Source organism: Pelodiscus sinensis, chromosome 25, assembly GCF_049634645.1.
Source record: "Pelodiscus sinensis isolate JC-2024 chromosome 25, ASM4963464v1, whole genome shotgun sequence".
NCBI classification, from domain to species: Eukaryota; Metazoa; Chordata; order Testudines; family Trionychidae; genus Pelodiscus; species Pelodiscus sinensis.
In genome coordinates, this window is record NC_134735.1 from 22,858,500 (window position 1) to 22,878,999 (window position 20,500).

The 20,500-nt window shown below is 56.6% G+C and overlaps 1 protein-coding gene across 1 annotated transcript in view; it reads left to right on the forward strand.

Annotated features, from left to right (window-relative positions):
- The first annotated feature begins 257 nt into the window (after positions 1 to 257).
- The window catches only part of THEMIS2 (thymocyte selection associated family member 2), a 35,372-nt gene continuing 15,129 nt past the window's right edge, over positions 258 to 20,500 (forward strand). The window contains exons 1-2 of the mRNA XM_075908698.1: positions 258 to 524; positions 17,928 to 18,068. Of these exons, the coding sequence (XP_075764813.1) occupies positions 431 to 524; positions 17,928 to 18,068 (235 nt within the window). The 5' untranslated portion in view covers positions 258 to 430. The remainder of the gene's footprint in view (positions 525 to 17,927; positions 18,069 to 20,500) is intronic.

Sequence of the window (20,500 nt, forward strand, 5' to 3'; positions counted from 1 at the left end):
TGCATCACACACCCCTGGACGCCCCCCTCCCTTTGCAAGGGCCCCAGGCGGCGGCCCCTGGTCGAGGAGCCCGGTCTCGGCCAGCGTGCCCCATGGAGATGCACTGGCCCCGCTAGGCCGGCGCTTCCAGTTCCTCCTCCCCGGCCCCGCGGCGTCAGCAGAGGCTGCCGCAGGGGAGGGCGCCGCCCGGCCCGTGCTGGCTGGGGCAGGAGCCGTGGGCCTGGCCGCACCTCGGTCCAGGCTGCGGGGCTCTGAATGGGGCGGGGGGTTTGGGGGGGCCAGTGACAGTCCCGGCTGCAGGGCTGTGGCCAGGCCTTGGCGCGCTGCCAGCCACACCCGCCCCTGCCTGGGGCAGGAAGTAATTTCAGGCAAAAGCAGAAGTGAAAAACCCAGCGCAGCCCAGAGCGACCCAGCGCAGCCCCAGGGCGCCATGGAGCCGCTCTCCTTCCAGGAGTACCTCTGCGCCCTGGACCCGGCCTCCCTGCCCAGGGTGCTGAAGATCTGCTCCGGGGTGTACTTCCAAGGTGAGTGCTCGCCGGAGGCATACGCCGACCGGGATCTGCAAAGCCAGGAACTCCTGCTGCAGCGGGGGCGCGGGGATCTGCAGGGCCCCCCATCCCATCCCATCCCGGCCTCGCCTCAAGCTGTGGGGAACCGCCCGGTGCCACCTCCCTGTGCCAGGGACAGGGACGGATCTGTCTGCCAGGCCACGGCCAGCGCCCTCCCGCATGGCCAAGCAACTTGTGTGGGGGGCTGTGATCACACACGGCAATGGACTAGCTCCCCAAGCACCCCCGAGCCCGACCCTGTCCCTTCACACAACACTGCCACGGGGCAGAGGGGCAGAGAGACTCCAGGAGGTGCCATTGCTGTTGGCTTGACGGGGGTGCGCAGCAACTGCAGGACGAGACCCATTCATCAGCCTCCGGCTCCACCATCCTTGCAAACAGCTGCGCTGTCAGGCAGGCTGAGCTGCCGGCTGGGCTGGACCCTTCCCGGAGCAGATGTGGGGCAGAGCCGTCAGGCAGTGCAGGGTGGAGCTGGGAATATGGCACGGCACAGGCTCGGTGGGATCAGTTAGGGTTTACTAGAGAGAAATCATTTCAGGGTTGTGGCCCCTGATTAGGTTACACTGGTTGTTAAAGGCACAGCTGAGGGTTTTTTGCATGCGTGCGTGTGTGCACACGCGTGTGTATGTGTGTGCGTGTGCAGTACGCACATCTCCCTGCTGGGAGCATGCAGGATGTTTGCATACCCATGCCGTGCGCTTTTGTACGTTTGCATAGATAAGTTGTTTCAGTTTAACAACAGCCTTTTGCTCAATTACCGACCTGCCTGCTCAGCCTGGAAGAATTGCCAGGGCTCGCATTAGGAATGCTGCCCGCTGCAGGCTGTTCCAGGGGACTGAGACAGGCCGGGGAGAGCACAGCGTCTGCTCGGCAGCCTGGGCCTCTGTCCCGGGAGCACAGGCGAGGCCCGTGGGTTCTTTGTGGACGCTGCGGTAGAACAGCCGTCCTCAGCCTGAGGTCCGGGGAAACTGGGGAGAGGCACTGGGGCTTGGAGCTGAGGGGATAAAGCCAAAGCCTGAGCAACCGAGCATCACGGGGCCCTGGGCAGCTGCCCCCAGCGTCGGCCCTGGCGCGCTGCTGTGTGCAGAACAGCAGCTGCTGTGGCACTGGGGGGCCGTGGGGGTTTGGCAGCAGTCGGGGGCAGGCTGAGCCCCCTCGTCAAACAAGCCGTCGGGGCGAAGAATAACACGGGGAGCGCGCTGGAGGGAAAGCCGGCCCGGCTGCGACTGGCGGGGAAGGCTCTGCAGAGTCTGGTCTGCGATCGGGAGGGGAAAGGACAAGAGCTGACCCCAGGTGCTAAGTTCCTAAAGGGCCCAAGCTCGTTGTGACTCCTAAACTGAGGAGCGGGCTCCCCTGGCCAGTCTCTGGGCTCTGCAGACACTGAACCTGTGGAAGCCTGAGCAGCAGCCAACTTGCCCCTTAGCGCTGCCCCCACGGAAAATGCCACGTGAGGGATCTGGCGTCTGCAGCTCTGCGCCAGCCGTCTGGCTCACAGAGCCGCGGTGTCCAATACGCTGGCCACTGGCGACTGTTTGCCGGCCGAGTGAGGCTCGTTGGCTTTGGAAGTGGTTGGACCCCACGGCTCTAGACTCTGCCGGCTCGCTGTGCTCCGCACACTCACGAGGTCCGGGAAAGAGCCGGGTTTCCGGAACCTTTCTCACAAGGGCAGTACCATGCCTATCGGAAGCCCTGGAAGCAGGGGGTGGAGAGGGGAGAGCAACAGGGAGCTGCACACAGCAGGGTACCGCTGCTGCTCGCTAGATTCTTCCTTTCTCCTGCGCTGAGCTGGTGATCCCGAGATCAGTGCTGGGGGGCAGGCAAGGTGGCTGAGTGGGAGAGCGCAGGCAGCCATTCGCACCTGTCTTAAACACGAGGGCAGCGGAAAGGGGAGCACATAGGTCCTGATCCCAACAGCAGTGGATGGTCGTCTGTGTTGTAACCTCCAGCCTGTCTGCAACGGCAAGGCAAGGTTTGGAGACAAAATCGGGAGAGAGATTTGAGACTCGTATTTAGCAGTCGCGGGGCAGAGGAGAAGCACTCGGACATTCGGCCTGTTGTTGGAGAGGAAGCACTGAGTGTCCGCAGCTCCTTTGCGTTTGGAGGTGGAGAACACAGGGTGGGAAGGAAAGCCCAGGCAGAATGTGAGGAACATTGCTTGCCAAAAAGGAACGAGACCTGTGAGACCCATTTTTTACGTGCATGCGGAAGGGATGACTGTGTGATGATGCTCTGTCTCAGAATTAAGGAGAGTCAGTAAAGCCTGTGACTTTGGTGAGCTGACAGAGCCTCCGGTCGGCGATAGGAATCATCTGTGGTATTAAGACGTTGTCTTAGGAGAGGTTGTTCCGAGAAGGAGACCTAACTTTAGAAAAAGCTCTTCTGATAGCAAGGCAGCAGAAGCCAAAGAGCTGAGGTTCCCTGAAAGGCTTTTTCGTGAACTAAGCAACTACAGAATAGGTCACATCAGAAAGTGGAACCAACCATCATAAATGCGCCGGTGGGGTAGGCTGCGTACCGTCATGGGAAGGTGCGGACAGCAGCCAGGATATAGGAATTCTGTTCTAAATGTGGGGAAACCCCATTTTGCAAAATGCTGCAGGTCTGCTGTGGGCAGCTGAAGCTTTGTAGTGACACAGAGAGCAGACAAACCCGGTGCGAGGGCTGGGCACAGAGCAATGATTGCATTGCCAATGGACACAGGAGTCAAGTCAGTACTTGGTCCAAACAGGATTGAGAGACTGGAAACAAAAGTAAAACTGGAACTCTCAGGACGGAAAGTCGCGGGTTATTCTGGAAGTTGTGAAGCAGTGACAGGAGGGCAGTGCAGCATCAACGCTACCACACCATCTCCAGGCTCCTGTTCGAAGTGACGCCTTCAGGCATGGCTGCATCTGGTAGAGCGGCTGCTCTCGTGGCAAGACCCAGCTGCGTCCGGCTCTGAGGCGCTCTGCAAGGGCCTCCTGAGTCCCTGGACTGCTTGCAGGGGGAACGTAACTCCAGAGACACAGCAGGTGCCTCCATGCAGGAAGTCTGCTCTCCATGGTAACTCCAGGCTGCCCTTGCAAGGATGGAGGCGAGGCAGGTAAGTGCCAAAGCCCAAGGCCCCACAGACGGCTGCGCCTTTGACTCCTGCTTGAATCCCAGCGACTCAACAAGGCGACACAAAGAAACTGCTGCCCCGGGAAGAGTCCAGGGCTCTGGGTGCAAATGCTCAGCATTGCTGTCAATCGGGTGCCTCTCAGGATTTGGCAGCTAAAATTAAAACGAGGCTCAAAACGAGGCACATTTCAAACGCCCTGTGGAGAAACAGGCTCTTATGCTGACGCTGGAGCAACACCAGAAAAGCAGCCCAGGGCCGTCCAACTTCCCGGGGTCTCCAAGGCCTGTGTGGAGACATCGTCATCCAGGGCTCGACTGAAAGGGAACGTGACTTCAGACTTCAGGACGTCTTGGCTGCAGCTAAAGCTACAAACTTGAAACTGAATCGGGAGACGTGCGTTAGGGGTCCCAGAACTGACCCCCGAGACGCCATTTCCCAGGACGGTGCACAGCCGGAAAGAGGCAGATTTCCGTCGGTGATGGGGGTGTTCACCTCACACGTGGCCCAGAGGGATCACTTACTCTTAGGCCTACACCTGGAGGAAACCCAAGGCAGGCTAGATCCCCAGAGCTGGGGGAGATGTTGGACAGGGTCTAGGAAGTGAGAAAGGTGGTTGTGTTCCAGAAGGAAGCTGCAGTCATGTTGCTTGTACGTGGGGGAAGAGCAGAAGCTGGACTGACAGGGGAAGCAGTCCACAGAAGGTGCAGTAAGGGCTGAGGGATAAAAGCCCAGAACTTCTGTGTTGGTGGTCCCCGGACTGGATCCTGGTGTAGAGGGCAGGCCCGTTTCCCTTACAGGCCCTTGCTGGATCCACACACTGGAGCGAGCCCATCTGGAAGTGGACTTGGAAGCTACCCCAGCAAGAGGAAGCCACTGAGCGAGCTGGCTAGAAGACAGAGTCCCAGAGAGGAGGCTGCAGGGAGGGAGGTTGCCCGGTGGGTGAAGACACCCCTTGAGGAGGGTGCAGTGCCTGGCACAGCTAATCCCAGGACGGCCGGGGGAGGCGCCCTGAGTGGGGAAGAGCTGCCAATGCTCATCCCCATCTGACGCCTTTCCCAGGTGTGAGACAAAGCCGCTCCTCTTCGGAGGGAAAATGCAGTTCATTTCAATTGTGCTCTGGCTTCAGATGCTGCTTTCCCCTAGTTCCACAGGGCGTCTCTGCAGGGCTTGCTTGCCAGATGCAAGGCAGGGATTTCTAGCACCCTCACTGTTGTTAAGGACACTCTGGCCACAAGCACTTCCTGGCACCTTCAAAACATCTGCAACAACAAATACCTCACAGAACAGCTGCCCCCTCTCCCTGGTACGTGTCCCCTTCCCCGTTAGCAGCCTTGCGCACTTTCACAGGGACCTTTGTTCATTTCAAGAGATCCTTTCCCTGCATATCTGGATTCCCAGCTCTTAGGGGCGTGGGGAGTAATTAGGTGCAGCCCAATTACCTACATGCCTGAGAGTTGCTAGATACCAACTTCAGGTTAAGGACAGAACTTTCAGCTTCATGGAGACAGGGAGCTAACTGGCTATAGATGCACAATAGGGCAAGTGTTTTGATTAGCATTTGAAAGATTTGTGGGTATTTAACATGCAACCATCAGAAAGGTTAATATCCGCAGTGCTATGGGAGTGGTGTCGAGCGAGGGGGAAGGAGGCAGGGGTTATGTGAGTGGTGGGCCCAGGGAGGAAGGGGATGGGGGCAGTTCCCAGGGCCCGTGGCAGGTATTTCACAAGGTCTGTGAAGAAAGAGAGCTGTGGAGGGGGCGGTTTACAAGCTATGTGGAGGAAGGACGTTGAGAGGGGTCACAAGGTCCGTGGAGGAAGGAAACAAATGGAGCTGTGTGCCGACTGCCCGTGAATTCCAAACTAGTTCTCAGGTCACCTCATCGCGTGTGACCGTTACCCTGTCCTGGGGATCAAGAATCTGCCACCCCCCGCTGGAGGTCAGCCCTGGCATGACCCTGCCAGGACGTTTCCAGTTTGCATTTCCATTCCGAGCAATCGTGCGCTAAGCACGTAACCCAGGACGCCAGCCGTGGGTCCCAAGCCCAGACAGTTCCTTATTGGAGCTCTAGCAGAAGCCTGTTTTCTTCTTAGGGGAACTGGCTGCATCTAGCACCGTGTGTCTAATTATGTAGCATCTATAGAAATATGCCTCCTGCTGCGGGCTGCGTCTTCGCCATTGCAGCACTTAACACCCGCCGGGCACCCGGGGGAGTTTGCGACGCGCTCGGCTCCCCCACTCTGTTGTATCTTGCAAGCAAGGTGCTAACAAACTTCAGCAGGACTTTATTTACCAAAAGTAAAACCTCTTTACAAAACAGCTGCTCACTCAGCCCCCATTCCCCCTCCCCCGCTAATCTTCTCTCCCCTCCTTCCTGTTTCCTGTGCTTCCTGACTCCCAACAGCCAATGCTCTCAGTTCTAATCATTACAAACAGGGCTGCCAGATGGTTTCAGCAAAAATACCGGACATTCCATCATAATCTACATCACATCTGAGTTAGAAAATCCGGGACAGTTCTATTTTCTCAATTTGTTTCCCGGACAGAAAGCTCAAATACTGGACTGTCTGGTTCCAAACTGGACACCTGGCGATGCTAATTGCAAGCAGTATTACATCTACAACACCACATTCCCTCCTCTCTTAAGAAGCGCTCTCAATTATAAAATAAACATTGTTGTTCTAACCACAGCAACAAATATGGAACAAGCCACTAGACTGTTGGCAGAAATGCCACTGAAAACACTGTCAATACTACATAACATAGTCTCTAGTCCAGACAGGTGGTCGTCATGTTTGACAGACGGTCTCTCAAACCCCGGTTCTAGGGCAATGTCTTGTTGTGTTGGTACTACGGTGAAGTCATCCAACATAGATTGGGTGTTGGCATCATCTCCTCTTGGTGAATTGGCAGGTGCAAGATAAGAAGCATTCCATTGTGACTAGTGTGGGTACCTTGCTGGGGCTGTGGGTGACCTCTGCTGCAGGGCAGGGAGTGAATCATTATGCAAAGGAGGCTCCAAACCTGTCTGACCAGCTACCACAGGGAGAGAAAGGGAGGTGGATGCCGCCCCTGGCTGGGGGGCAGGGCTGGAAGAGGGTTGGTTAGTCTTCTGTCTGGGAAGCAGGGGAGAAGGAGCTGGGGAGGGGGCTGGGATTGAGCCACCCCCCATCTCTAGGGGGGACACTGAGGCCTCTGAGCCCCAGTTCCTGTAACCAGAATTCCATCTGTGCTGTGCTGTATCCTGGAGAAGCAATAAACTCCCTCTGTTCTACTGGCTGGTGGAGTCTGCTCGTGCCATTTCGGGGGCGCAGGAGACGGGAAAACCCCAATGCGCCGTCACATCCATACACACCCATCAGAAAGTCGATAGGTGCAAGGCCCCCTCTTCTCAATGATTTTAAGAGGAGATGTGAATTTATGGTTTCCTTTGTGAAGAATTCTAGTTTTTCTTTAACGAAGGAACCACACTTACACTTCAGATCCTTAGCACCCTGTCATTTCTCTGTGAAAGCCTTATACTTTTCTTGCTTCTGTTCAACTGCTTTTCTCACATTATCCTCTTTTGGTGCATCAGGTCTTGACTTTAACAATCCAGCAATGTTCAGTTTAGTATTCATCTATTTTCCATGCAGTAACTCTGCAGGTGATCTTTGTGTTGGGACATGTCATGTAGCCCTGTATGCTTGCAAGAAATCATCAGTGAAGGTTATCTATGATCGCCCTTCCAGCTTAGCTGTTTGCAAACTCTCTTTCAAGCTTCTGTTATAGCTGACTCTATCTGGGTAGCAATGGTTATTGCTTCCTCCAGTGTAAGTTGTGGTTTGTTTATTTATTTATTTTATTTATTTACATATTTTTACCCCGCCTTGCTATTTAAAATATTCAAGGCGGCTTAATACAAATGTTTAAACACAATACACATATATATAAAAGTTTAAAATACGAGACCCCAGAGGGACATAAAACCTGCTAAAAACAGAGAGGAGGAACACACACATGTCGTACCTCGGTGTTCTCATACCTTGGTACCTTCGGAGGTCTGGACTGTCAGTGTCAGCGTCGTCTGGTCAGGGTCGTCCTGGCGTGCGCCTGACAGGACCTCTACTCCGTTGATAAACTTTTGGCTGTGTGCGTAACAATCGGTACTCCCTTCGTCTAGAGCGTTAGACCCCGTGCACTTGGGTCAACACAGGAGATCTCTGAGAGGCCCCGGAAACGACAGATGCAGGCAAGGTTTGAAATCAATCCAGCAGGTTTATTGTCAAATGCGAAGCTCTACCAGTTGGTAACAGAGATCAGTACAATGTGACACCACTGGGCACTATGGCCCGCGTTGACAAGGTACCAACACCGGGCAGGCCTATTGCCATAGATCAGATATTAACAGCAGTTAGTCAAAGTTAAGCTACTGTGCACTCTGTAAGTTTAGGCAATGACACCTGCCGTTCAGGCGCCTAGTGCGCCCCCCCCCAAGGTCGGCCGGAGAGCACCCTCTGCGATGTCCTTTTATAGACAGGTACAAACAACTTACATCATCTCTTTACGTACCAGGTTACCACCCTGTGTTGCCTAGTTACCTCCCCTCACCTTGTGGAAGGTGGGCTCACTTACTATCCTTCATGCTGTCAATTCCGACCTGGTCCTGAACCTAGGTCGGTCTGTGCATTAGTTTTTAGGGAGTTTTAGTACCAAGACATTTCTTATTCAGATGTTCCATTACTCCTCTTTGGCTCACAGTCTGTACCCAGTGCCTCCCTGTGTCCTTCCATGCTCGACCTAACTTACACAATCACACAGTTATCAATAGGGCCTCTTTCTTGGCTCCTGTTACTGAACCAAAGTCTTGCTCACTAGATTGCAGGCCTGTTGCTGTTTCCATGTTGCAGGCCTTAGGCCTGCTGACTCCATGTTACTGACCCTCAACTTACTACAACACATACAGACTCAAACGTTAATAAAAGCACGAGTAAAAAGGGTGGTTCTAGAAGCAAGCGTTCTCTTGCACAAAGCATGGTTGTTTTCTCAATGAGCTGGTCTCTAATCATCTCCTCTGCCATATTCCCAAAGTCACACGTTACAATCAGACTCCTCAGAGAAGCAACATGCTGCATTATAGTCTCCCTGGTTTCTGCTCACGCTGGCGAAATCTCTAGCGACTCGCTACTACATTCTCTTTTGGCACAAAAAAGTTCTCTAATGCAGTGAGTGCAGTCTTTATCATCTGCAAGGGGAAAAGTGTAAAATATACACTGCCCTTCCGCTCCAAGGCAGCGGATTAGCAGAGCACGTTTTCTTACTTCAGAAATCTCTGTAGCACTGATTGCAAGGAGGTAAGTCTCAAACATATGAATCCAGGCAGTAAAAGCAATTGGAGGCTCACCTGGGCTTTGCAGAAAAGGTTCAGAGGCAGAAGATCCATCCTCGTTGCCAGAATGTCTTGTCTTATGCAAGCAAGGTGCTAACAAACTTCAGCAGGACTTTATTTACCAAAACTGAAACCTCTTTACAAAACAGCTGCATCCCTCCGTAGCTCACTCAGCTCCCTCCCCCATCGTCTCTCCCCTCCTTCCTGTTTCCTGTGCTTCCAGACCCCCAACAGCCTGCCAGTGCTCTCAGTTCTCATCAATAGAAGCAGTATTACATCTGAAAGAGCATCCCCTCCTGTGCTGTGCCGGGGTGCCCAAGAAAGGGACAAACAAGCCAGCCCAGGGACTGTGCTTTGCTCCTCAGGGAGAAGCTCACGAGGCAGCCCCACACCAGCGCCCCCCTAGCCGGTGCTGAGGCACACTCTTGGGAGGAGTAAGCCCAAATCCCCGTGAGCCATTAGGAGACACATCATACAAGTTAATATCCACAGTGCTATGGGTCCCCCCAGTCTGAGGAAGGGCCCTACCACTGGGGAAAGGACATAAGGAAATTTCCCCCATTTTGCAAGTGGTCAGGCCTGTTCTGGTAAATCCTTGGGTGCCAGGCCAGCAAAAAGGGAGAAAGGGGAATGGCTCATTTGAGAGTCCTGGGGGAGCTGAGGCAGAAGGTGGGGGCCTCCCCTGAGATAGCTGTGCGCATGTCCTTGGCAGGAACACAGGCCCCGGGGTACCTGAGCCAGGAAATGCCAGGCCGGGGGATTTCAGGCACCCCCAGGGTCCGTGCTACACGGGGGGATGAATCTCACTGGGAAGACCTGAAGTTGCAGGGAGTTGTTCGGGGGGGTGGCCCTCACTACCTGGGGCCTGTCTGCCGCTTTGGAAGCCCTAGAGCACAGTAGGCGCAAGGGGCACAACCCAGTTCCTAGCGCTTGCAGGTGCAGGAGCCTTAGTGCTGCGCGAGGTCTGCGGCGTGCAGAGCGGCTCGGTGCCTCTGCCGCGCCGCGCAGTCTGGAGCCAGCGTCATGGGAAAGGGCTTGGGACAAGCAGCTCAGAGCAGCGGTTTTCACTCTTTCTCGTGGCCCAGCTGAAGAAAATGGTTGCTGCTGTGCCCCAGCATGATTTGACTAAGTGCGGGCTGGGGCTGAGGAGGGGGCTCTGGCTTTGGGGGGGTCAGAGCGGCTCCCAGGCAGCGGGGAGGGGGGCTAAGGCAGCTTCCTGCCTCTCCTGGCACCGCAGCCCATGCTGTCCCCAGCAGGTTCCCAGCCAGGGGGAGTGCGGAGCTAGTGCTCAGGGCAGGGGCCGGCTGCTTCTGGGGCACAGCGCAGTCTGTGGGGCCAGGACAGGCCGGGAGCTGCCCTAGTGCCCTGAGGCTCACCCGATCCCCCTGCAGCACCGAGCCCCAGGGCCCGACACTGCACTGCCAGGGCTGGGGCGCCTGTCTCTTGAGAACCCCTGCCCAGGGCCGGCCGGTCTGAGACAGGAATTAGCACAGATGCTCCCAAGCCTCATTGTTCCACCACCCACAAATTACTACATGACTGGGGGGGGGGGTGGGGGGGCTGAGCCTGAACCCCACCCCACCCCTGTGAGGGGTCGACAGAGCCAAAGCCCACTGCTCCGTGGATGGGGCAAGGACTTCAGCCCCAGATATGGGGTGGGGGGGCTGTAACTTGAGGTTTCAGGCCTCAGGCCCAGGTTTGGGCTTTGGCCCCAGCAAGTCTAACACCAGCTCTGGTGCCCCCGTTAAAATGGAGTCATGACCCACTTTGGCGTCCTGAGCCCCAGTCTGAGACCCCATGACACCCAGATTCATAGAACTGGGAGGGCCCCGAGAGGCATCACATCCTGTCCCCGGCCCTCAGGGCAGGGCCAGCACCAGCTACGCGGGGGGTTGGCGGCTGCTGACCCACAGAAAAATCATTCGGGGGCTGCACAAAAAATGAGAAGCAGAAAAGAAATCCCTCAGTGACGTGTCCCTCACCTAGGAAGGAGAAAGCCCCTCCTCACACACCATTTTTCCTAAAGTCCAACCTAAACCTCCCTTGCTGCAGTTTAAGCCCATTGCTTCTTGTCCTGTCCTCAGAGGTTGAGAACAGTTTTCCTTCCTCCTCTTTGCAACTTGAAAAGCTGCTGTCATGTCCTCTCTGTCTTCTCTTTGCCAAACTAAACAAATAATTTCAATCTTCCCTCATAGCTCATGTTCTCTAGACCTGTCATCATTTTTTTGCTCTTCTCTAGATCCTCTCCAATTTCTCCATAGCTTTCCTGAAATGTGGTGCCCAGAACGGGACACAAAACTCCAAATGAGGCCTAATCAGAGTGGAGTAGAGTTGAAGAAGGAGTTCTCCTGTCTTTCTTACAAAATACCTGCTAATACACCCCAGAAGGATGTTTGCTTTTTTTGCAACAGCGTCACACTGTTGACTCTCAGGGTACGTCTACACTACAGCGCTAGTTCGAACTAACTTAGTTCGAATTAGTTAATTCGAACTAAGCTAATTCGAATTAACGCGTCTAGAACTAAAAACTAGTTCGAATTAGCGTTTTGCTAATTCAAACTAGCATGTCCACATTAAGTGGACCCTGAACCGGGCTTAAGGATGTCCGGAAGCAGTGCCGGCAGGACATCAGAGGAGGACTTAGAGCGTGGAGCTGCTGTCTCAGGCTAGCCGAGGGCTGCACTTAAAGGGTCCCGACCCCCACCCCGGACAGACAGTTCTCAGGGGTGCCCCGCTTGCAAAGCAGTCTTGGCTTGGATTGCCCGGAGTACCCACACTGGGCACATCACAGCACTCGGCCATCAGACCGGCTGCACATGCCGCAGGCTGCCATCTGGGGAGAGGAGGCAATTGGGGGGCTGCAGGAGAGCTTCCACCCCCAGAAGCCCGCAGAGCCAGCCCAGTCCTCCCCATCGGGGCCTCGTACCCCATTCCTCCCTCACCTCCTTCCACTTACCCCTCCCTAGCCCCCCTTCCTGATGTACTAAATAAAGGACAATTGTGTTCAAAAATAGAATCTCTCTTTATTGAACAAAACTGGGGGAGACTGGGAAAAGGAGGTGGGAGAGGGGAAGAGAGAGGGTGGGAGAGGGGAGGGCAACTACAGTGATGAGGGGTTTGGAACAGGTCCCATATGAAGAGAGGCTAAAGAGACTGGGACTTTTCAGTTTAGAAAAGAGGAGACGGAGGGGGGATATGATAGAGGTCTATAAAAGCATGAGTGGGGTGGAGAGGGTGCATCAAGAAAAGTCCTTCATTAGTTCCCAGAAAGAAGGACTAGAGGACACCAAAGGAAAGGAATGGGTAGCAGGCTTCAAACTAGTAACAGAAAGTTGTTCTTCACAAAGCAAAGAGTCAACCTGTGGAACTCCTTGCTACAGGAGGCTGTGAAGGCTAGAACTAGAACAGAGTTTAAAGAGAAGTGAGATCAAGTCATGGAGGTTGGGTCCATGGAGTAGTCTTAGCCAGGGGGTAGGAGTGGTGTCCCTGCCCAAAGTTTGTGGCAGGCTGGAGAGGGATGGCACGAGACAAATGGCTTGGTCACTGTCTTTGGTCCATCCCCTCCAGGGTCTCTAGGGTTGGCCGCTGTCGGCAGACAGGCTACTGGGCTAGATGGACCTTTGGTCTGACCCAGTATGGCCGTTCTAAGCTCAGGGCTCAGGGTCGGGGGTCTCAGTGGACCACCTTGATTTTCATGCACACCTGCTCCTGGGTGGCCAGGCTGGCAGCTCTCCTGCCCTAGACGGCCGCTTTCCTGTGCCTAGTGCCGAGGTCGTGGACGAGGTCCACGATCTCCGCACTAGACCAGGCGGGTGCCCGCCTCTTGCGGTCCCGGGCAAGCTCCCGAGAGCCGCCAGCCTGGTCCCGGGAAGAGGGGGAGGGCTGGGGGGCAGCGGGTGGCTGGCTCGAGCCGTGCCAGGTGCAGGGTCTGCTAGCTGGGTGCTGGCAGGCTTGCACCTGGCACGGGCACCGTAGCCAGCCCGTGCCCCTTTAAGGGGTCTGGGGCCGGGAGGGGGGCAGACGAGTTTCCCTGGTGTTGGCCAGAGTGGCCACCAGGGAAAGCTGGGGAGGGCTAGCCTCCCACTAGTTCGAATTAAGGGGCTACACTCCCCTTAATTCGAACTAGTAAGTTCGAACTAGGCTTAGTCCTCGTAAAATGAGGTTTTCCTAGTTCGAACTAAGCGCTCCGCTAGTTGGAATTAAGTTCGAACTAACGGAGCGCTAGTGTAGCGCCTATCAAAGTTAATTCGAACTAACGTCTGTTAGTTCGAATTAACTTTGTAGTGTAGACATACCCTCATTTAGCTTGTAGTCCCCTATGGCCCCGGATGCCTTCCTGCCGTCTCCTTCCTAGACGGACACTGCACATTTTGTGTGTGTGTAATGCAGGGGTGAAAGGAACTTCATTTCTTACCCGGGGCCCTGCCCGCTCTTCCCATAGCTCCCTGCTGGCTTCTGCCGCAGCTCCGCCAGCGCTTGACAGAGCTGTGCACCAGGATGCACCCGCTTCCCTTCACCTCTGCTGCAATGGATGCTTCTCCTGAGGTGGAGCACTTTGCATTTGTCTTTATTGAACTTCATCCTCTTTACCTCAGACCATTTCTCCAGTTTGTCCAGCTCAGTTTGAATAATGACCCTCTCCTCCCAAGCAGTTGCAACCCTTCCCAGCTTGGTATCGTCTGCAAACTTAATAAGGGACCTCTCTGTGTCGATATCTAAATCATTGATGAAGATACTAAACAGAACCGGTCCCAAAACAGACTCCTGCGGAACCCCACTTGTTATGCCTTTCCAGCAGGATCGTGTTCTATCTGAGAACCGTTATCCAGCCAGTTATGCACCCACCTTACAGTAGCCCCATGTAGGTTGTGTTTCCCTACTTTACTGATAAGAAGGTCATCCAAGACCGTATTAGATGCCTAACTAAAGTCTAGTTATACCATGTCCACTGCTTCTACCTTAACCACAAGCCTCCTTATCCTATCAAAGAAAGCTGTCAGATTGGTTTGACACGATTTGTTCTTTACAAATCCATGCTGGCTCTTCCCCATCACCTTATTGTCTTCCAGACGTTTGCAGATGGATTCCTTAATTACTTGCTCCATTATCTTTCCTGGCACAGAAGTTAAACTGACTGGTCTGTAGTTTCCTGGGTTGTTCTTATTTCCCTTTTTATAGATGGGCACTAGATTTGCCCTTTTCCAGTCTTCTGGAATCTCTCCTGTCTTCTGTGACTCCTCAAAGGCTCAGTTCTCTCTAGAGGCAGCTCCTTGAGTATTCGAAGGTGCATCTCATCAGTTCTGGGGGACGTGAAGACTTCTAACTTCTCTATGTAATTTTGGACTTGTTCTTTTCCATTTTAGCTTCTGAACATCCACTAGATTCTGGTCTGACATCCTGTATGTCATGGGCCAGAGAATTTCATCCAGGTACCTGATGCTGAGCCCGCTAACTTGTTTGACGTCACTAAAGGATTTTGCAGAAATGCATCCAGTCTTAATTTGAAGACTGCAGGAGATGAAGACATTACCACTTCCCTTGGGACTTTGTTCCTATGGTAAAAACCCTGCACATAAAAAGGCGTGTCATGGTTCCACTAGGAATTTTTCTGGATTCAATTTCCAGATATTGGTGCTTGTTCTGTCTGGGAAAGATGTTTTTAGACTCTCTCCACAGGATGGTGCTAACATGCTGTAATCAACTCAAGGAGCTCGTTGTAAGACCTTTTCTCCAGGCCTTGAATAATGTTTGTGCTCTTGGCTGCATCCTTTTAGAAATGTAAACCACAGAACTGTTTGCGGCTTTCTAGTACTGGGCTCTCAAATGCTGTATACCAAGGTAAAATCACTTCTCTGCTCCTACTCACATCTCCGCTGCTTGTGCTCCCAAGGATCAGATTAGTCCTTCTGGTCACAGCATCCCTCCAGGAGATGAATTTCTCAGTTTTCATGGGTCAGATTTTTAGAGAAGTTGAAACTTTTTGCTGAAAACAGACACTTCTTGTGAACGAAATCTGGTTAGTACAAAAGGCGTTTTAACGGGTACGTTTTGCCTTGGCTTAGCTGTTCCCTGGAACAGGTGAGAGGTGCTTCTCCCCTGCCCCACACTGCACATACCCAGCCACAGACTCCATGTTTGAGGTGCTCTCAGATCACTCTGCTGGGTCAAAGGATGTGTCACTTTGCGGTGGCCCAAGAAGTATTTTGTCCCTTGTGGGGCTGAACCCTCAGTTCCTTGCTCCAGGATAATTTGCCAACTAGAACGGTGTTTTCCGAGGTGAGGCCACAGACAAATGCTTTGGGCCAAGGAGTAGGCTGGCCAGTGCCTCCAAATGGTCACGGCACCAGGGATGACCCAGAATGAGGGTCACACTCCGTCAAGGCGAGGTCCTGACTGGGACAGCGAGTAACTAATTCCATGCTGGTTACTGACGGAGGCAAGCATCCGAGCCAGTCACCTTGGGGTCACTTACATAATTGCTCACATGGGGGAGTTTTTACAGCTTTCTGGCCTCTGAATAAGGCTCTAGGAATGTCACCAGCTGGGCTGCGGGGAGCCAGGCTGGCTCCGCCAAAGCAGAACTCTGGGCTGGTCTCATGAATGGAGATGACTCAGCGTGAGAAAAATGAGTCAAAAGCTTCCCATCCGCTTTAAAATAGCCTGCGAGCCTCGTGCTCCCCTGCACGTAAGTAGGGCTGCTGGGTGTCCGTGTTTACCTCGGCAGGCTGGGATTTTTGCCTCCTGTCCGGTAAAAAAATTCAGAGAATCCCAGACACCTGAGATGTCCTAAAATGTCCTGAGCTGTCCGATATTTTCTTATTTTTTTTTCCCCCAGCCAGGAAGTGAAAATTCCGGGCACCTGGCAACCCTATACACACTCAGCGCCCGGCCTTCCCCCCGTCCCAAGCTCCCCCCTGGCTTCTAACACCCCCAGCGCCCCGACCCCAGCCCCCAAGCTTTCCTGGTTCTGCAAGGCTGCCGGCACAAAATGGCTGCTGGCCAAAAGACCAAGGGGAAGCAATGCTTCCCTTGGGTCTTAGTGCTCAACCGCTCCTCCGTTGCTATCCCTGCACTCACTCTTAAAGGGGACCTGCTGTTTTAATGCTGTTTTAGTTTGTGGGTTTTTTTTTTTTGCTTAATAAGTCTTGGAGTCCTTTTTTTTTCTCAACAACTTTCGTCTCCCCCCCCCTTTTTTTCCTTCAACAGAATTTTTTCTGGGTGTTTTTTTGGGGGAGGGGTATTCAGTATTTTTGTTTCAACCATCTGGCAACCCTACATAGGAGGAGCCGCGGGGCAGGCGGCCGCAGTGCTGGGAGCCAGCTTCAAGCACTTTATCACCCGGTCACTAGCAAGAGGAAGCTAGCCCCCCTCCCCCCACCCCGCCTGCAGGCCACCTCCAATAGGGAAACAACTGCCGTCCCTGCAGGATGCCAGCGTCGCCCTGGCCATGCCACTTGCCGGGGCAGGGGCTGGCTCACGGGGTCCCAGCCTGTCTCAGTCTTGCCGCTGGCCGGAGGGGCCCCTGCCCTAGGTGCACAGGCTGATGGGCCTGGGGGCTCTCCGCACCAGCCACAGCTGGGAGCCAGCAGGTTCTGGCTGCAGGGTGGGGAGTGAGGTGGGCCCAGCAGGTCTTGCCTGGGCACCTCACAGTTTCCAGGGCTTTCTCCTCAGAGCCCCGTGAGGCACGACAGCTCTCACTGCACTGCACTGAAGTCCAGAGAGACCACGATCCAGAACCCCAGAGGTCACTAGCACCCGAAGCCCACTGGAGTCAATGGGAGTTAGCACCCACGGCCCTTGGGGGCGCTGCTGTAGCCCGGGAAGGATTTCTAGAGAAATTTAGGTGGGGAAGGCTCACCACGCTGACCAGAGATTCCAAATTTGTCCTCCCTATCCCAGGTTCCAGGCTGGTAGGAGGGTCCCACCTCTGGAGAGTCTGAGGGTCCAGAATGACCGTCAGACTTACAACCAGGATAGCCAAGTAAAGCAAGTTGGATTATTGCAGGGATTAAGGTGGCAAACACAACAGAGACTGGAGCACTGACTAGACAGCGCCATTGGCTCTCCCCTGTGGAGAACAGCAACAAACCTGGGCTGGTCTCATCACCTCGCAGGATTTCACATTCCCAGACGCTTCTTTCCGAAGGCCGCAGCCCCCTCTTCCTGGGGGACCTTGGTGCAGGTGGTGTCTGGGAAATGTAGAAGGAAGATTTAGAGTAAATGACGCGAGATGTAGAAATTGAAACGAGAACGGAGCTCGGTGTCTGACCTCGAGAGAGAACCGTGAGCACCCTGCAGTGGGCGCTCCAGGCCTGGCTGCCTTCGCTCCTAGGCCTTTAGCTCCTTGCTGGCGCCGGGATGACCAGCCTCCTAACCAAAGCTGGACTTTGCGCCTGAGATGTCTGTGGGTACCTACAGCTGATTGGCGATGATATCGGGGGACTATGAATAGGAGACTGTGGACTGATTCCTGGCACATGGAAAAGGCCGAAATCGTGCGGTTCGGTACCAGGAAATCTGTTCTGTACAGTTTTGGTTTTGGACTTCTCTCTGCTCACACAATATTGGGTCACAGCCCACCTGTGGCCAAAGGCCCAGCGGAGACTTTTGCGGCAGAAGTCTTTCATAATTCCCGCACACTTCAGAGAGACACAGCCAGGGTAAAATAACAAGAGAAATAGCCAAACGGGTTAGCCCTTCGTCACGCTGCTGTTGCCAACGCTAATTCCGCCAGGCTCGCGGAAGGCCTGTAGCCGGCGTTACTATAAAGAAGGGCTGGGTGGGAAAGCGAGATCTCAGCAGGCCACGCTGCCGTGGCTAGGGCCGGTGGCAGAGCACACTGGGCCCGGCGGCCAGGGAGGCTGGCTGTGACCCTGGCCTGTGTCCCCGCAGGGTCTGTGTACGAGATGAGCGGCAGCGAGTGCTGCTTGTCCACGGGCGACCTGGTGAAAATCATTGGCCTGCACCTCCAGAAGGTCACCTGCGAGGACCCAGAGACCGGGCTAGTGAGAGAGCTGCCTCTGAACTTCCCAGGTAATCTGAGCCGGCCCCGCGCCCCCGCCCCCACCCACCGCCCCCACCCCCACACGCCCCCACCCCGCCGCCCCCGCCCCCACCCCCACGCCCCTACCCCCACACCCCCACCCCCACGCCCCCACCCCCCACCCTCCCGCCCCCGCCCCCGCGCCCCCATCCCCACCCCCACGCCCGCCCCCACCCACCGCCCACGCCCCCACCCCCACCCCCATCCACCTCCCCAACCCCCACGCCCCCACGCCCCACGAGGCTGCTTGTGGGCTGTGGGCTGTGGGCTGTGGGGCGAGGGGCGAGGCTGCTTGTGGGGCGGGCTGTGGGCGAGGGGCGAGGCTGCTTGTGGGGTGGGCTGTGGGCTGTGGGGTGCTGGGGCGAGGCTGATTGTGGGGCGAGGGGCGAGGCTGCTTGTGGGGTGGGCTGTGGGGTGAGGGGCGAGGCTGCTTGTGGGGTGGACTGTGGGGTGTGGGGCGGGCTGTGGGGAGAGGGGCGAGGCTGCTTGTGGGGTGGGCTGTGGGGTGCTGGGGCGAGGCTGATTGTGGGGCGAGGGGCGAGGCTGCTTGTGGGGTGGGCTGTGGCCTGTGGGGTGCTGGGGCGAGGCTGCTTGTGGGGTGGGCTGTGGCCTGTGGGGTGCTGGGGCGAGGCTGATTGTGAGGCGAGGGGCGAGGCTGCTTGTGGGCTGTGGGGTGTGGGGTGGGCTGTGGGGTGAGGGGCGAGGCTGCTTGTGGGCTGTGGGGTGTGGGGCGGGCTGTGGGGTGAGGGGCGAGGCTGCTTGTGGGGCGGGCTGTGGGGTGAGGGGCGAGACTGCTTGTGGGGTGGGCTGTGGGGCGAGGGGCGAGGCTGCTTGTGGGCTGTGGGCTGTGGGGTGTGGGGCGGGCTGTGGGATGAGGGGCAAGGCTGCTTGTGGGGCAGGCTGTGGGGTGCTGGGGCGAGGCTGATTGTGGGGCGGGCTGTGGGGTGAGGTTGCTTGTGGGGTGGGCTGTGGGGTGCTGGGGTGAGGCTGATTGTGGGGCGGGCTGTGGGGTGAGGCTGCTTGTGGGGTGGGCTGTGGGGTGCTGGGGCGAGGCTGATTGTGGGGCGAGGGGCAAGGTTGCTTGTGGGCTGTACGGTGTTGGGCGGGCTGTGGCGAGGGGCGAGGCTGCTTGTGGGGCGGGCTGTGGGGCGAGGGGCAAGGCTGCTTGTGGGGCGAGGCTGCTTGTGGGGCGGGCTGTGGGCTGTGGGGTGCTGGGGCGAGGCTGATTGTGGGGCGAGGGGCGAGGCTGCTTGTGGGGTGGGCTGTGGGGCGAGGGGCAAGGCTGCTTGTGGGGCAGGCTGTGGGGCGAGGGGCAAGGCTGTTTGTGGGGCGGGCTGTGGGGCGAGGGGCGAGACTGCTTGTGGGGTGGGCTGTGGGGCGAAGGGCGAGGCTGCTTGTGGGCTGTGGGCTGTGGGGTGTGGGGCGGGCTGTGGGATGAGGGGCAAGGCTGCTTGTGGGGCAGGCTGTGGGGTGCTGGGGCGAGGCTGATTGTGGGGCAGGCTGTGGGGTGAGGTTGCTTGTGGGGTGGGCTGTGGGGTGCTGGGGTGAGGCTGATTGTGGGGCGGGCTGTGGGGTGCTGGGGCGAGGCTGATTGTGGGGCGAGGGGCGAGGCTGCTTGTGGGGCGGGCTGTGGGGCGAGGGGCAAGGCTGCTTGTGGGGCGAGGCTGCTTGTGGGGTGGGCTGTGGGGTGCTGGGGCGAGGCTGATTGTGGGGCGAGGGGCGAGGCTGCTTGTGGGGCGTGCTGTGGGGCGAGGGGCAAGGCTGCTTGTGGGGCGAGGCTGCTTGTGGGGTGGGCTGTGGGGTGCTGGGGCGAGGCTGATTGTGGGGCGAGGGGCAAGGTTGCTTGTGGGCTGTAGGGTGTTGGGCGGACTGTGGCGAGGGGCGAGGCTGCTTGTGGGGCGGGCTGTGGGGCGAGGGGCGAGGCTGCTTGTGGAGCGGGCTGTGGGGCGAGGGGCGAGGCTGCTTGTGGGGCGAGGCTGCTTGTGGGGCGGGCTGTGGGGTGCTGGGGCGAGGCTGATTGTGGGGCGAGGGGCGAGGCTGCTTGTGGGGCGGGCTGTGGGGCGAGGGACAAGGCTGCTTGTGGGGCAGGCTGTGGGGAGAGGGGCGAGGCTGCTTGTGGGGCGGGCTGTGGGGCGAGGGACGAGGCTGCTTGTGGGGCAGGCTGTGGGGCGAGGGACAAGGCTGCTTGTGGGGCAGGCTGTGGGGCGAGGGGCGAGGCTGCTTGTGGGGCGGGCTGTGGGGCGAGGGGCAAGGCTGCTTGTGGGGCGAGGCTGCTTGTGGGGCGGGCTGTGGGGTGCTGGGGCGAGGCTGATTGTGGGGCGAGGGGCGAGGCTGCTTGTGGGGCGGGCTGTGGGGCGAGGGACAAGGCTGCTTGTGGGGCAGGCTGTGGGGCGAGGGGCAAGGCTGCTTGTGGGGCGAGGCT